The sequence below is a fragment of the Brassica napus genome, chromosome A2 (genome assembly GCF_020379485.1).
Source record: "Brassica napus cultivar Da-Ae chromosome A2, Da-Ae, whole genome shotgun sequence".
Classification (NCBI taxonomy): domain Eukaryota; kingdom Viridiplantae; phylum Streptophyta; class Magnoliopsida; order Brassicales; family Brassicaceae; genus Brassica; species Brassica napus.
The window spans coordinates 16653617-16669609 of NC_063435.1; the positions used below are offsets into that span (position 1 = coordinate 16653617).

The 15993-nt window shown below is 37.6% G+C and overlaps 1 protein-coding gene and 1 long non-coding RNA gene across 2 annotated transcripts; both read left to right on the top strand.

Moving 5' to 3' along the window:
- The first annotated feature begins 5394 nt into the window (after window positions 1-5394).
- LOC106399925 lies at window positions 5395-6309 on the top strand. Its single transcript, XR_007323488.1, has 3 exons — window positions 5395-5467; window positions 5539-5643; window positions 5744-6309. It is a non-coding gene; the product is annotated as an uncharacterized LOC106399925 (long non-coding RNA).
- A 3428-nt stretch (window positions 6310-9737) lies between these two features.
- On the top strand, window positions 9738-15659 carry LOC106397822 (probable respiratory burst oxidase homolog protein I). The gene is made up of 14 exons (XM_048756888.1): window positions 9738-10907; window positions 10980-11145; window positions 11233-11281; window positions 11757-11876; window positions 12464-12871; window positions 12946-13332; window positions 13406-13501; window positions 13594-13709; window positions 13822-13989; window positions 14061-14220; window positions 14303-14512; window positions 15036-15164; window positions 15284-15362; window positions 15443-15659. Exons 1-14 carry the CDS (start codon window positions 10334-10336, stop codon window positions 15550-15552), a joined length of 2772 nt encoding a protein of 923 aa, XP_048612845.1. The 5' UTR covers window positions 9738-10333; the 3' UTR covers window positions 15553-15659.
- The last annotated feature ends 334 nt before the right edge of the window (window positions 15660-15993 follow it).

Sequence of the window (15993 nt, forward strand, 5' to 3'; positions counted from 1 at the left end):
TAGGATGTTTGAAGAATATATGACGCGAAGTATTCCTGATATTACTACAGCTGCAATGCAAAAAGCGAAAGACACCAAGTTTGCATAGTGGTGCAAAGACTATGTGAGTTTTTGTTTTTATATTATCAAGTTCCACAATTTATTTAATTAAACTTGTAATTTATAGCAATGTTATTTTATTGCAGATTAATGATGTGACTCAGTTTTACACATTTTCTATGTGGATGTTGGATTTTGTACAAGGTCCTAGGCGCAATTATAGGTCTTGGCCAATATATCACACACGGGATACACTTTCCACACACATAACCACGGTCAAGATAGGAAAACTCAACATTATAGTGTTTGTGTTCCTGGAACCAATAAAAAAGACTACTATGGCCTCATACAGGAGATTATGATGGTGGAGTATCATGGTGATGTTGGCTTGAAAGTCATAGTTTTCAAATGTTCGTGGTTTGACACCACGGAAAATCGCAGTATGAGAATACATTCATCTGGTCTTGTTGATGTCTCACCACGAAGACAATATGCCAAATATGATCCTTTTGTATTACCTGGTAAGTGAAATATAGTTATGTGCTTGAGATTTGATGTTTGATGAAAAGCCATGATTTGAAACTATGATGTTATTGTATCATGAATAGGTAATTGTGATCAAGCATGTTTTATTTCTTATCCACGGGTACGTCGACATTCAGCCGATGATTGGTGGGCATGCGCAAAAATTATACCTCGAGGAATCCGAGAAACGTTAGAAATTGCTTTAACTACTTGGCTGGATGATAGACGTGACCAAGTTGCGGAAAGTTCATTGTTACGGTTGGAAACACATGTTGTTGACGATGTGTCTGATTATGATATTTCTCCGGTGAATCCTCCAAACGATGAATATGTATAAGATTTCGAGGTACAATCAGATGGTGATTCAGAATAGTTAAATATATTCTAAAATTGTAAAATATGATGTAAGGTTGTAAAATATGTTGTAAGCTTGTAAAATATGTTGTGAGTATGTTAAAAAAATTATATGATGTAGAATATATGGAATATGTATGAAAGGTTTGGATTGTAGTTGTTGTATGAGTATAAGGTTGATAAGAAAAGGGTTTGGGTTTGGGTATCGTAGTTTATGGGTTAGGTGTTTGTGGTTTCGCGTTTTTAATATAGCCACGATTATATAGTGGCTATCTAGTGGCTATGTGGAAATTGGGACAAAACCAATTGATTTGGCTCCAACTGTTTTTAGTTTGGCGCTTGATATTGAAATTTAGCCACTGTAATGGCGTGGGTATTTCGTGGCTTCTCTAAAATTTTGGTAAACCATTTGGGTTTGGCTCCAATTTATTTGGTTTTGGCGGTTCTTATTAAACATAGCCACTGTTAGCCACTATACTTTCGTGGCTTTGCTGAAAAGGGTTTTATACTCCGGTTTTCTTCTTTCTTCTCAACACTTAGAGAAAAAAGGAGAAACTCTCGACTCGCGACTCAACACAGAATCACCTTCTCTGATTCTAGTCTTGCCGTCTCTGATTCCAAGTCGCGTCATCTCCCGTCTCCCGCCTTCCGCCTCAATCTCACACCACTCAAGGTAACCCTCTCTCTCTTCCCCTGACTTGAACCTCAAGCCCTTCGATTCTCGATTAGATATGATGTTTTAGGGTTTCCGATTTCTCTGTGTCTTCTTTGTGTTTGTCTTGCATGTTTATTTCTTGTTTTCGATCTAGACTTTCGTCTTTTTGTTTTGTTTTGTGAGCTCTAGGGTTTTCGATCTAGGGTTTTAGTCTGTCTATTTTGTAATTAGTATGTCTACTTTGTAAGCTCTAGGGCATTCGATCTAGGGTTTTAGACTGTCTACTTTGTAAGCTCGCTGTTTCTGTCTCTGTAATCAGTTGTCTTTGTTAGATTTGTCTTTCTCTCTTTGTTTTCTCTAAACGATGAATATGTAAGATCTAATGTGTTTTCTTTGGTTGTGAACAGATAAACTCAACAAGAGTACATGGAACACATGTTGTGTCTCCTCCTATGCCTCCTGGTGCTACTGGACCCGTTTTTAACCATGCTGGATCTCCTCCTATGCCCCCTGGTGCTACTGGACCCGCTTTTAACCATCCTGGATCTCCTCCTATGCCTCCTGGTGCTACTGGACCCGCTCTAAACCATACTGCTTCCTCATCTCGTTCCAACAGCTACCCGCAAATGACCCTTAATGCAATGCTCAACTCACCTGCTCGGCTCTTACAGCCACATCTCCATCCCGATAAGCTGAATGGAGCTTTATGGTAAGATCACTTCCTCCTCTTGGAATGTTTCTTTTATTTGAATTGTGCCTGTGATTGCTAGGATTGTTTCTGTTAGGATTGTTTTGTGATAGTTTCTGTAGGATTTTGTCATAGTATTGTTTCTGTTACTAATATTTGTTATCATCTTAGGTTTGGTATTGACCCATCTGTCCATGCTTTCATCCGTGCAACTTGGCAAGGATACTACATGGGTCCTTGGAAGAGTTGAAGGAAGGTTCCAGAGGAAAGGAAGGATTCATGGAGGCAAACATTTGTGGTCATTGTCTAGTATACGTTATATATATGCGTCTTACATGTTTTTAAATCACTTACTGTTTTTTTTTTTGTAGCAAAATTTCTACTGGGAGTCTCAGTTTGATGACTTGGTCTACGGTATGTGGAAGAAAGAAACTTGGACAACCATTGGTGAAAGGATTAGCAAGAAGAAGATGCAACACAAAAAGCCAAAGTACATCAGTGATAGCGACTCGACACTCCTTCTGGAGTATTGGGCAACTGATTAAGCTAAAAAGAAAAGCAAGAAGGCTGCTACCAGCCGCAAGTCTGATCCGGTGGGTAAAAGTTGCCACAAGCATAATGCAGGACCTAGGTCTTTTGCAAGGATAGCGTATAACATGGTATATTCCATGTCTATGCTCTGAAATATATTTTTTTCTAACTGTCTTTCTATTTTTTTTTTTTTGCAGAAGCAAGCGTCTGCTACGGGAGAACCACCATCCTACACTGCCCTTGTCAGGGAGACACACTCCCGACCAGATGGGACTTTTGAGGACTATCGTGCTGAAGAACAGGTAACTCAGGCCGAGATGGAAGCCACACAGCTCTCTAACACTGAAGGATCACCCGGGAGTCCAAGTGCATCATCTGCTCCTTCTCGCCTCATGTTAAACAAAGCTTATCTGAAGGTATGATCACTTAACATTTTCATTCTCGGGAATTTTTTTATGTTCTGTTCTGTTTTAAAAATTTCATTGCATATGATCAATTTATTTAAAATGTTGATTGTGTTACCTGAGTTGATCAAATTGCCTTATGTTAGCTTATGTTTTGTCTTGCTTGGTTTTGAATATCTTTCCATTTCTCTTACATAATGCTAAGAGTAAGAGGGGATATGTTTACGGACTGGGCAGTGAACAATACAGGGAGCATGCGCCTTCTACACGCATCCCCAATGGTCTTGCCCGCAACCTGGAGCTGGAGATGCGTGTGGGCGGTCTTGAGACAAGCCTCCAACGTGTCACTGCTGATGTTGCTGGGGTGAAGCAGGACGTTGCTGGGGTGAAGCAGGACGTCTCAGACATGAGGCAGGACTTTTCATCAACAAGGGAAGCAATCAATCAGCTCCTCCAAACACTTAGGCCCCCGCAAGCACCTACTGGACAGACTTCTGATCAGCCTCAAGCACCAACTGCTCAGCCTAATCCTCCCAATGGCATTTAGAAGTTGGTTGTTTATCTTATAACCTCTTTTGTAACAAGGTCTTTTGATAATCTTCTTAGACTCAAAACTCTTAACCTTGTCTATGTAAGTTTTTATGAATGATGAATCTAAGACTTATCTTTTATATATATATATGAAGTTGTCGTGTTTATTGAATGTGCAATGTTTAATAATTTGAATGGATATCTAATATGAAAAATTGGGTAATTAAAACTAACCAAACGAAATGCTTTTAAAAACCGTGGCTACAACAAAGCCACTAAAACACAGTGGCTAAATCGTGGCTACGTTGGCTAGAATAGCAACAAATAAAATAGTAGCACAAATGTGGCTAACCTAGCTATGATAAAGAAAGTGACAAAACCGTGGCTATAGTAGCCACTATCTATAGCCACGCTTTTAATTAATACTGTGGCTAAAAGAGCAACAAAAACGCGCGTGGTAAAAGCGTGGCTATTAGCCACGATAAGCCACAATTTTTTTAGCCACGAGGCTATAGCCACTGTAATTTTTTGACAAATAAACGTGGCTGTTTTCTTTTGTAGCCACAAATATTTTCTCTATAGCCACGTTTTTGTAGTGGCTATGCGGTGGATTTTTACTAGTGGAAGTACTGCTTGTATGAAGCTGGAAAAATATAGTACTACTAAATCAGCCCTAGAAAAAGGCGCTTCTGTTGCACCTAATGAATCAAAGTTTAAGAAGATGTTAGATGAATTCAATCTTCTCATTGCAGTTATTACATAAGCTTTTAAAAAAAAAAAGAACTATGCGTTTCTCAGTATTTTCCTGCACTAATATAATTTTTTTTTAAGGCTTAGATTTGTAGTATAATCTTTTTTTTCTCTCGAGGAAGAGAAAGATTTGGTTCAACAGATGCCACCGACTTTTCCTTCAAGCTCTACAACACCACTAGCAACCGCAGCACTCCTCTTCCAAGTCTTGCTAAACCTATGTTCAGGTAGTCTAGTTTCTAAAGTGTTTCTTTCTTTTTTTTTTTTGTTTAATTTTTGTATCACTTTATCTCTCAGACTTTATTGTTTTTCAACAGACACGAGTTCTATCAAAAGCCAGAAGAAGTGGTGGTGACGATTTTCGCTAAAGGAATACCAAAGCAGAACGTAAATGTTGAGTTTGGTGACCAGATTGTGAGTATCCTGCAATCAGATTTTTTACTGAACTTGTAAACCTATCTCGCAATGTAATCTGACATTGTGTGTCTCTTCTTTTTTTTTTGTCGTGTTGTGATTGATGTTGCTGGAGAGGATGCTTATCAATTCCAGCCAAAATTGTTCGGGAAAGTATTTTTATACCGCAAATTAGAATTGTCTGGTTTTTTACTAAATCATTCTTCATGTGTGTGTTATATAAGATAATACCAGAGAAGTGCAGATATAAAGTATTGTCAACTAAAGTTCAGATTCATCTCACAAAAGCAGAAATAATCTCACTTGGGCCTCTCTTTAATATAGCAAATGCTAAGCTCTTTTGCCTAAACCCAATGTCACATCAGGTTACCTTTATGTTACCACAGTGTGTTTATTTGGTCTCAAAAGATTTATACATCTATTCCAAACAACAATTATACTTAAACAACTTAAGCAAAAACTTTCTCTTCTCATTTAATTTTATGTTGATATGTAGTGGTTTCGCACAGGCCAGTGTTCCCATCTTCTAAGCCTCGAAAAGAATCAGACAAGCTGAAAGCTGAAGTGAAGAAACAGGTTTCTCTTTTAGCTCCAGAGGCTTTGACTTTACTGTATACTATTTTTGCTTATCGCTTTTGAATAGGCAGGAGAAGGATGAGAAGCTAGATGGAGATGCAGCTATGAACAAGTTTTTCAGCGATATATACCAGAGTGCTTATGAGGACATGAGGCGAGCTATGAACAAATCATTTGTGAGCTGATCAATCTCTCTTCTGGTGTTTCTTTTTTGACTACTTATCATTTGTTCTTTAACTGACGATATACCTTCTCGGGTTGTTTTTGGTTTGACAGGCAGAGTCGAACGGGACAGTGCTGTCTACAAATTGGAAAGATGTTGGGACTAAGAAACTGGAGAGCACTCCTCCAGATGGCATAGAGCTTAAGAAATGGTGGTATCTATTTAAATATTCATTTATGTGTCTTGTCAAAAATAGTGACAAATATTTAAACTTCAATTTTTTTGGTTTTTGCTTGAATTTTCTCTTCATTCTTGCGGTGCGGTCTGAAAAAAACGTTATGATTATTGTATTAGAAAACCTTGCAAGTTTGTGTGTACTTTTTTAGAGTTTCAAGCCATTCTTGCATTATTATCTTAAATTGGACTAACTTTCGGTTGGAAAATGTTGTCACCATTACAAAACAAATATAACATAACAAAACAAAACCACTGTGGGAACCGAAATTTGCACTATCGATTTCCGTTTAAATTAGGAGACTAGGAAAACTCTAATTTCCCAGAGGTCCCGGATATCTGCTAATACCACACGCCAAGCAATCAGAACACGAGGTAACAACGATAAAGTATAAGAAATCATAAAAAGAGAGCAAAGAGAAGTCTTATTCCGAATTTGCATATGAGCGTTTACTACAAGGTATAAGCATGGGCTCGAGAGCTGTTGGCGAGATTCCTAGTTCTAACAACCCTAAGACGGCTAAACCTAATTGAGTCGCAGCTCGAAATAACAAAAACGGAAAGTTGCCTAATTGCTCTAAGTGCTAAGTTTTCTGTTAAAAAAGTCCTTCTCATGCCTCTCGCCTAGGACTCCTTATATACTCCCTCCTAGGTCGGTTTACGTTTTTCCCCTTCTGTCCTTAACCCGTCATAGCCAAAAATAGAGATATTCCATTTTTTCCGATCTTCGTAATTATCTTCCAAAACTTTGTATTTATCCGCGGAAACTTGACATTTATCTTTCCTTGCGAACCAAGCGTAAAACGTCCTATGGTTTACGGGCTGTTGGTTAAGAAATCGTAAAGTGAGCTTCAAGTCATGTCTTAGGTCCCTTTGGGCCGTCTTTTGGCTCGAAGCGTTTATTACGGCTTCTTTCGATAAAAACAAACATTCCGCGGTTTTTATCGTAATGTTTGATTGATGACCTCAAATGTCAAGAAACATGAAATGGGTTTGCTACGGTCTTCGGGAGATAGCATCAAAGGGTAGACGAGAATGCATGGATTCGTGTCGCATTCGACGTTTCGGAAAAGCTCGGTCGCTACGTAGCGACCAAACGGCGCGCACGCTCGGTCGCTACGTAGCGACCGGGAAGTGTGCATGTTCGGTCGTTGCGTAGTGACTGAGCTTGGCTTGTCTGTGTTCCGATCGTCACACTCGAACGTATCCGTGGCTGGTTTAAATACGTTTCCGTTACCTTGGGACAGCTTGTGTTTGATCTAACCGAGACTTGAACAAGGTTTTATCTCGAGATCATGTGTCGTGACATTATTTTTACCAAGCGTAATTATCGCAGAAAGACACTCACACTTGTTTTTGCGGAGGTTTGGATATTAACTTCGTCGTAACCTTTTTCCACCCCAACAGTTAGCGCCCCAGCCCGTTAGAATCATGGATTCCCGATGAGATTCTAGCTTGCGGTATGGTGAGTTTGAACGACATTGGCGTATTTGGGCGAGGTTCATATCCAAAAGTCCACAAGTAAATAGTAATTTCTCAAGCCTATAAGAAGGGAGGTAACTTCTTCATAATTTTTTCACTTGCTTGTTTTCATAAGGAGCTTTCTTGAAAGAAATTTATCTCTTCTCTCCATCTTTTTCTTCTTGTTTTCATTTGAAAATTACGAAATGTCGAGTAGGAAAAAGAATTCGAAGAAAGGCACCTCGTCCGCAAATGTCAATGAAGAGCTCCTTGTGCCGAAGATCGAGTTTGTGCCTCATTCGGTAGATCCGGCTGAGAACGAGGCGTGGTGGGTTGCGAGATATGGTTCGATCACATCTCCCAACAAGAAATCGTTCACAGTCTTGAACCATCGTTTGGTTGGCCGAATGTGGCCTTTGAACTTTGTATTGGCCTGTTTTGGCCGTTATTATCTTTTATCGGGCTGTTGGTTAAGAAATCGTAAAGTGGGCTTCTAGTCATGTCTTAGGTCCCTTTGGGCCGTCTTTTGGCTCGAAGCGTTTATTACGGCTTCTTTTGATAAAAATGAACTTTCCGCGGTTTTTATCGTAAAGTTTGATTGATGACCCAAATGTCGAGAAACATGAAATAGGTTTGCTACGGTCTTCGGGAGATAGCATCAAATGGTAGACGAGAATAAATGGATTAGTGTCGCATTCGACGTTTCGGAAAAGCTCGGTCGCTACGTAGCGACCGAACGGCGCGCAAGCTCGGTCGCTACGTAGTGACCAAGCGGGACACGCGCTCGGTCAAAATAACCCACATCAGTTTTTTGACCCCCATTTTGTCAATTACCCATTTTCTTTTTTTTCATCATGTAATTTTGAACTCAGATGGTTAGTTAAAACATGGTAGAATTTTGTATTTGAATGTCTTGATGTATAGTACATACTTGTGCTTTTCTGTTGCTAGTAATTCTCTTCATCTTTGTATCCCTCCTACAGTTTACTTAACACATCCATAACCCCTCATGGATCATGTTATCATTATCTTGGACCTCTTCCAGAACCCTCTGTGTTCATTAATCTTTTCTCCCCATAAGGTGGATTTTTTTTCCTCTAATCTCATGCAATAGCTACTCAACTTTGTAACAAAATCTTGCTTGTAATGTCCTCCTAAATATTCTCATCTTCTAGATATTGATTCAATTAAACCATTTTGTCAAATCAATCTTTTATCCAAATTGAACTGTTTTTTTTTTTCTAAAAAATCTTATATTCAATGGTTGGCACTATAGGTCGGTGGTTAGATCCTATCATTCCTAACTATTATGTAAATGAACGTGAATCAAATTTATGAAGGAAGACTTTTCAAGATTGGTAAGTTTTCCTTTGTATACCAGAATAATTTGGATTACTTTTACTGGATTACATATTTACATTTATACCAGCTTATTGTATTACTGGATTAGTTTTATACCAGACTAATTTGGTAATTTATTAAAATTTTGTAGAAGTTTAATTTTTCAAAAAAGACTTCCCGAAAAAAGTTATACAAAATTTTTTTTCTAAAAATATTTTTCAGTCACATGAGATCTTCGAAGTGGCGCAAAAAATCTACGGAAGTCAATTTTACAATTGACCATGTTTGAATTTATAAGAGCAGCTTTCTAATTAAAGAAGTCTTTTATTAGAATTCTTAGAACCTTGCTTTCAAAACCAAATGTTTGATCAGAATATAGGAACAAAATTAAAGAGGACTTTAAAGAAGTCTTTGAGTTATTTTATTTATTGTTAATTGAAAAACTAATTTATGTGGATTTCTAGAGAAGTTTTCGGACACTTCATGCGATTGATTTTTCAAGAAGTTTTTTCGGACTAAAAAACTTAGGACTGGGCAAATAAACCGAACCCGAAAACCTGAACAGAATTCGATCCGATAAAAATGAATCCGAACCGATCCGAACCCGACGTAAATACCGAATGGATCTTGTTTTGTGGTATTTCGGGTTATAGGTATTATCCGAACCGAATCCGAATCTAAATGGATATCCGATAGAACCCGATACATTCAAAAACCTCAAAAAGATCTTGTGCCAAACATGATCTCAATTCCTAATATATATCCAAAATACTCTAATAAGAAATATTGAACATCTAAAATACTTATCTATTACATGAAGGTTGGTGGTTCTATTACATGAAGATTGGTGGTTCTATTACATGAAGGTTGATGGTTGAAAATGGCCGTTGAATCTTGAAGTATTTAGATTTAGATTTTGTTTTCGTTAAACAATGTTTCTTATTTCATGAGAACTTAGTTTTTGTTTTATGCTTTTATTTATTTTGTTTTCTTTTTATCAGTAAATATGTTTATTTTTCGTTTGATTTTGAATGATCAAGGTTGATGTTCCTTATTTTTGAATCGATTTTACTTAAGTTCTGGTTACAAAATATGTACAGATCAGGTATTTTAAAACTGAAGAACCGATTTTACTCATGTTTTGGTTATAAAATAGGTAAAAATCAGGTACTTTTAAACCGAAAAACCGACCGGGACCCGAACCCTAAAATATATTGGGTTGTACCGGTTCTTTGAAGATTTACTAACCCCGATCCGAACCCGATAGAACCCGAACCGCTCCGGAACCAAATTTTCATATAATCCGAATGGGGCTGATTTTGATAAACCCGAAAAACCAAAACCCGATTGGATAAAACCGAAACCCGATTGGGACCCGAATGTCCATGCCTTTAAAAATCTTATCGGGAAATGACAAAGTCAAATTTGTGCAAATTTTTGGTCAAATGTAAAAGTAATGTCTAATCAGAAAACATTTCTAGAAAAATTTACTAAATTCTTTTTTGTTACAAAAGAAATTACCTGAGTTCTAGAGAAATCTTCTATGAAAATCATTTTTGGTTAACCAATTAGCGCAGAAGACAAAAATCATTTTAAATTTTCAAAAAATCTTATTTAGTCGCGTCTCTCCCTCTCCTCCCTAGTCTTCCCCTCCAAACACTTTTGGAATGTCAATGTCATTTTCCCATGACGACCGGTGGGGCTCCGATTTGGCTTCTGCCGGAGAATTCACCCAAAGCTTTCCATCGCTGGGGGCGACTTACTCACCTTCCTGTGGTGAAGAGCTCCTCGAGGTGACCATTGAATTTCCAAGCGGCGTGCTACTGAACATCGACTCTGTTTCAACCACCGATCCAGAGATCACATCTTGCTCCGCTTCCGGTTCAGGATCGTCGGAGCGGCTGGTGGTGGCGAACGCAAAACAGTTCTCAAAAGATTTGAAACGGAAGCTTCAGGCAGGCCAGGGAATCTCACAGCGTGATGGCGGCGGTTACTCGTGCCGGTCCGCGCCGGAGCCGGTGGTTCCACACGGAGGCGAAACCCCCGATGCGCTTATGTTATGTCGTTCCGTAACAAAGAGACTTAACCGGAATGGTTCATGCACGCAGAGAGCGATTCACGGTTTGAGATTCATCAGCAGCAAAGAGAACGAGATCGCTGCCTGGAGTGAAGTTCGTGACAAATTCGCTAACCTGTCGAAAGACGGTTATCTTTGTCGGAGCGATTTCGGTCGTTGCATAGGTTTGAGTTTGGTTTCTTGTTTTGTCTGATTTCGATGTAGATTGTCGTTGACATTTGATTTTCCTGTGTTAGGGCTGGAAAATGAAAATTCGAAAGAGTTTGCAGAGGAGTTGTTCGACGCACTGTGCAGAAGAAGAAGTATAATGGTCGATAAGATCACCCTTCAAGAACTATACGAGTTTTGGTACCAAATTGCAGACGAAAGCTTCGATTCTCGCCTCCAAATCTTCTTCAACATGTAGTAATCAATCTATCATCAATTAATTATTAAATATGTTTAAACATGAGTTTCTTGATTTACTTGTCACATTCTTGATACTTTCAGGGTCAACAAAAATGGAGACGGTAGAATCACAGAGAACGAAGTAAAAGAGGTGACTTATGTTTCTTTTTTTTCGGTTTTATTAGGGAGGTGACTTATGTTTCATATTCTAATCAACATTTAGCCGTTGACTGTGTTAACCATCCAAGCGTAAGCAAAGCTTTACAGTCTTAGATTTATAATTTAATGAATCTTACATGTGTGCCATTATCTCTCCTTCAGTTGATTATTTCTATTAGTAAAGGATCATGTTGTTGATATTTTATAGCTATAAATGATATTCTTTTCCATGTATCTCTTGTAACCAATGCAAGTCTAGAAAATGTAATTAACAATTTTTTTTTTTTAATACACTATGTTTGATTGACCTTGTAACAGCTTACTTAATTTAAAAGAAGAGTTCGTAACTACTAACTCAATTATAAGTTTTCTATAACCACTCAGTTTATGTTGAATCTTTCAAATAGAAGATTCTAATAGGCATTAACATTTTTGTATGATTTTTCTTGATTTTGACAACTTTGTAGATAATTATATTAAGTGCATCGGCAAATAATCTATCAAGGTTGAGAGAAAGAGCAGAAGAGTATGCAGCATTGATCATGGAAGAACTGTCTCCTGATGGGCTCCCCTCTCAGTACATAGAGGTGATTTCATCACTTTTATCTCCCATATTGGAAAAGTTCATATAACACAAAACTTGCTTAAACGAAAAAGCTATTGATGTGAGTATCCAGAGCATTTTCTGAAAGAAAAAGAAAAGTGGGCAGAGCAATCCCTGTCAATGAGAGAGACTAGAAGAGTTCTTAGTTAGTTTGACCTTAGTAATTGATGACGCTGAGATCTTACCTTTCTAGTTCTCTGATAATGACATTTGACTGAGTCAAGAGACCAATGAGCTTAAAGCTAAGTGCTATGCAAGTTTGTGTGTTTGTATGGAATCAACATAATTAAAAATTGACGTAGCTCTCTGATAGGTAAAAAAATTAGAGCTTCAAATGACTGGTACTCAAAACTAATATCAACTGTTGTAGTGGCGTTGTGTGATTAGGGGTTAAGATCATTTTTGAGGAACACTAACAGCTAGTAGCCTAGTACTAATTGAGAGCCTGCCTACCTATTCGACTTTTTTTTCCCTGTTTGGGACTGACATGAACATTTAAAGTATCAGACCAAGGAACTCCGTTCAACATTCTAATATGATATCTTTGGTTATGCATTTGAAATGATGCAGTTAAAGGATCTAGAGATGCTACTACTACACAAGGACACACCTCAAAGTTACAGCCAACCGTTCAGCCAAACAAGCCGAGCCTTAAGCCAAAACCTAAAGGATATGAGATGGGGAATAAGTAGGAGCTTGCTATACTCTTTCCAAGACAATTTGAAGAGGATTTGGGTTTTGACACTATGGTTAATGATCATGGTCGTGTTGTTTATGTGGAAATGCGTTCAGTACAAACGCAAAGACGCATTCCATGTAATGGGCTACTGTCTTGTCGTGGCGAAAGGCGCTGCTGAGACATTGAAATTCAATATGGCTCTTATCCTTCTACCCGTTTGCAGAATCACCATCACCTATCTTAGATCTACCGCTTTGTCCCACTCAGTGCCTTTCGATGACAGTCTCAACTTTCACAAGGTATCATTACATTTTGTCTTAATAGACTATATATGCTTTAATTGATTCGTACCTTTTTTTTTGGTTATTGGCAGACTGTCTCTGTAGCAATCATCATTGGAATGCTTATCCATGCATCTAGTCACCTGGCATGTGACTTCCCAAGGATTGTAACAGCTACAGATGTTGATTACAAAAGATACTTGGTTCATTACTTTGGTGTGCCCAGACCAACATACTTTGACTTGGTTAAAGGTCCAGTGGGAATCACTGGATTTATAATGGTTATATTTATGTTAATTGCATACACATTGGCTAGTCGAAGACTCAGACGGAACCTAACTAAGTTGCCAAAGCCATTTGATAAGCTAACTGGATTTAATGCTTTCTGGTATTCACATCACTTGCTTCTAGCTGTTTACGTCTTGTTGATCATTCACGGTGTTTCCCTCTTTCTCGAGCAGACATGGTACCACAAGACGGTACATTCCATAACTCTCTTTTCTTAAGTAATAGGGAGTGATGTATAATAATACCAGATGCTGCCTCCAGCAGATATGGATGTATCTTGCTTGTCCAGTTTTACTCTATGGTGGTGAAAGGATGCTGAGATTCTTCCGTTCCAGGCTATACAGCGTTGAGATCTGCAAGGTAAAAGTCTTGTTCACAGTTACATTTTCATTGTAAATCATCTTGGGTAATCTTATAGTATGTTTATACCAACTTAAATGATTCGGTTTCAGGTTGTAATTTACCCCGGAAACGTTATTGTGCTACACATGTCTAAGCCTACATCATTTGAGTACAAGAGTGGACAATATATATTTCTTCAGTGTCCTGCTGTATCAAAATTTGAGTGGTGAGTCTTTTTTATGTGTGTGTGAGGTTACACAAGCCCTTAATAGCTTTTCTTGCAATCTAAGAGTCTATAATATTTAATATATGTTTTTTGGCCCTAAATCTATCTCCAGGCATCCATTTTCTATTACATCATCCCCTGGAGATGATTACCTCAGCATTCACATCCGTCAGCTCGGTGATTGGACAGAAGGGATTAAGAAGGCGTTCTCAGTAATATGTCAAGCACCTGATGCTGGAAAAAGTGGACTACTCAGAGCAGACGGACCAAACAAAACAAGGTGCAATAAAAAGTTTTGAGTTTCCATAATATGGTTATCTTCATCCTCACGTAAAGTCTCTTGTAATTTAGTTTGCCAGAGCTGTTGATAGATGGACCTTATGGCTCTCCAGCGCAAGACCATTGGAAGTACGATGTGTTATTACTCGTTGGCCTTGGGATAGGGGCAACACCTTTCATTAGCATTTTGAGAGATTTACTCAACAAGATTGTTAAGCAACACGAAAAAGCTGTGAGTATAAAAGTTAAGAAAACTTATTTTGAGAATTAATAGAATATTAACTAAGTTAATTCGAGTTATGTTATGTTTTCAGGAAGGCCTTTCGGGTAGCTGTAGTAACAGCAATGTGTCGTCGGATCAAAGTTTCAGTTGCTTAAACTCAGAACCTGGGAATTCGATTTCAACAAATCGAACGGGAATGTTGAATACCAAGAACGCTTACTTTTACTGGGTAACACGTGAACAGGGCTCGTTCGATTGGTTTAGACAAATCATGAGCGAAATTGCTGACTCTGATATAAAGGTAAAGTACATCATTCATTTGAGTCTTTAGTTGGGTGCTTGTGTTTGAGTTTGCGTTTACGTTTATTTATATTTTTTTTTCAAATTAAACCAATAGCTTTAGCATCTTAAACGCAAAATTGCTTTTGTGTTTAATAAACCTATTGGTTAAATTTAATCGGATCGGTTCATTTGTTTCTGGTCGGCTTTCTATTTAAAAGAGATCGATTTACAATTTGGGTTGTCGGATTCTAATGCGTGGTCTATTGGCAACACGTACTAGTTACATAATATTTATTAGTTGATACATGTTTCTCATGTTTGTATCGTTAGTTATAAGTTAGTATTGTCTAGATGTATGGCTACGTGATGAATAAATTTGGTGTAGCTGTCAGTTATCTTTAATTTGTAAATGTAAAACGCCGAAGTCAAACAGAAGGAAATTTTTTGTGTTTGTGTCTGGCGTTTGCATTTGTAGAAAGAAACTTAAGAATGTTTTATATTTAAGTTAACTACTAACATGTTTGTATTAACAAATACAAAAGGGTGTTATTGAGATGCACAACTACTTGACGAGTGTGTACGACGTTGGAGATGCTCGAACTACTCTTCTCACCATGATCCAAACGTTACACCACGCCAAAAATGGCGTTGACATGTTTTCTGGAACTAAGGCAATTATCTTTATCGATTACTTTCTATTAGCCAAACTATCGATTACTTTTATCCTTATATATATATACATACATAAGACAATACTTTGGTTTCTTGTCTGTGACTTTGATTATTGTAGGTACGAACACACTTTGGGAGGCCGAAGTGGAAGAAGGTTTTATCAAAGATTAGCACCAAACATAAGAATGCAAGAATTGGTAAAAATAACAGCAGAGTTGTAGTCAATCATGGTCTGTATTTTCTTTGTCTGAAGAAAGTTTTTGATTTGGTAAAACAGGAGTGTTCTATTGTGGAGGACCGAGTTTAGGGAAGGAACTCTCCACATTGTGCCATGAATTTAATCAAACGGGATGTTCCAGGTTCGAGTTCCGCAAAGAACAGTTTTAAGGGTAAAAATGATATGGCTCCTCTACAATGTGGCTTTTGAATCAATCGAATCAAGTATATTGGTATACATGTAAAATTAATGTTCATGATTTTCTTCGCTTCATTCATACAACCTTCTTGTTCTTGTTTTTTTTGGTACATTTAACTTTTAGCCAATTCATCAAGAATAAGATTGTAAAACATGGGTGAAAAGAGTACATTAAGTTAAGGTCTAGAAGCTTAGAGCACATAATTTCTGATTGGTTTCTGATAATCAAAAATAGGAAAATTTGGCAAAAAAGAACAAAACAACTATATTTTAGAATTAAAACCAAAATATTTGTCCTTATAGAATAAACAGTAATAAAAATCCAGTTTACCCCTTCTAATTAACCTCAAAATACTTTTATTTTTATTATCTAAGAAGTAAAGCAATGAAAAGTGAAAACTTAGAACTTATCA

What these genes read in the sequence shown, in the direction of transcription:
- LOC106397822 (XM_048756888.1), top strand. Translation starts at nt 10,334, where the DNA reads ATGTCAATGTCATTTTCCCATGACGACCGGTGGGGCTCCGATTTGGCT. An exon ending in CAGAGAACGAAGTAAAAGAG is followed by an intron (nt 11,282 to 11,756) that starts GTGACTTATGTT and finishes ACAACTTTGTAG; the next exon opens with ATAATTATATTAAGTGCATC. An exon ending in ACAGTCTCAACTTTCACAAG is followed by an intron (nt 12,872 to 12,945) that starts GTATCATTACAT and finishes GGTTATTGGCAG; the next exon opens with ACTGTCTCTGTAGCAATCAT.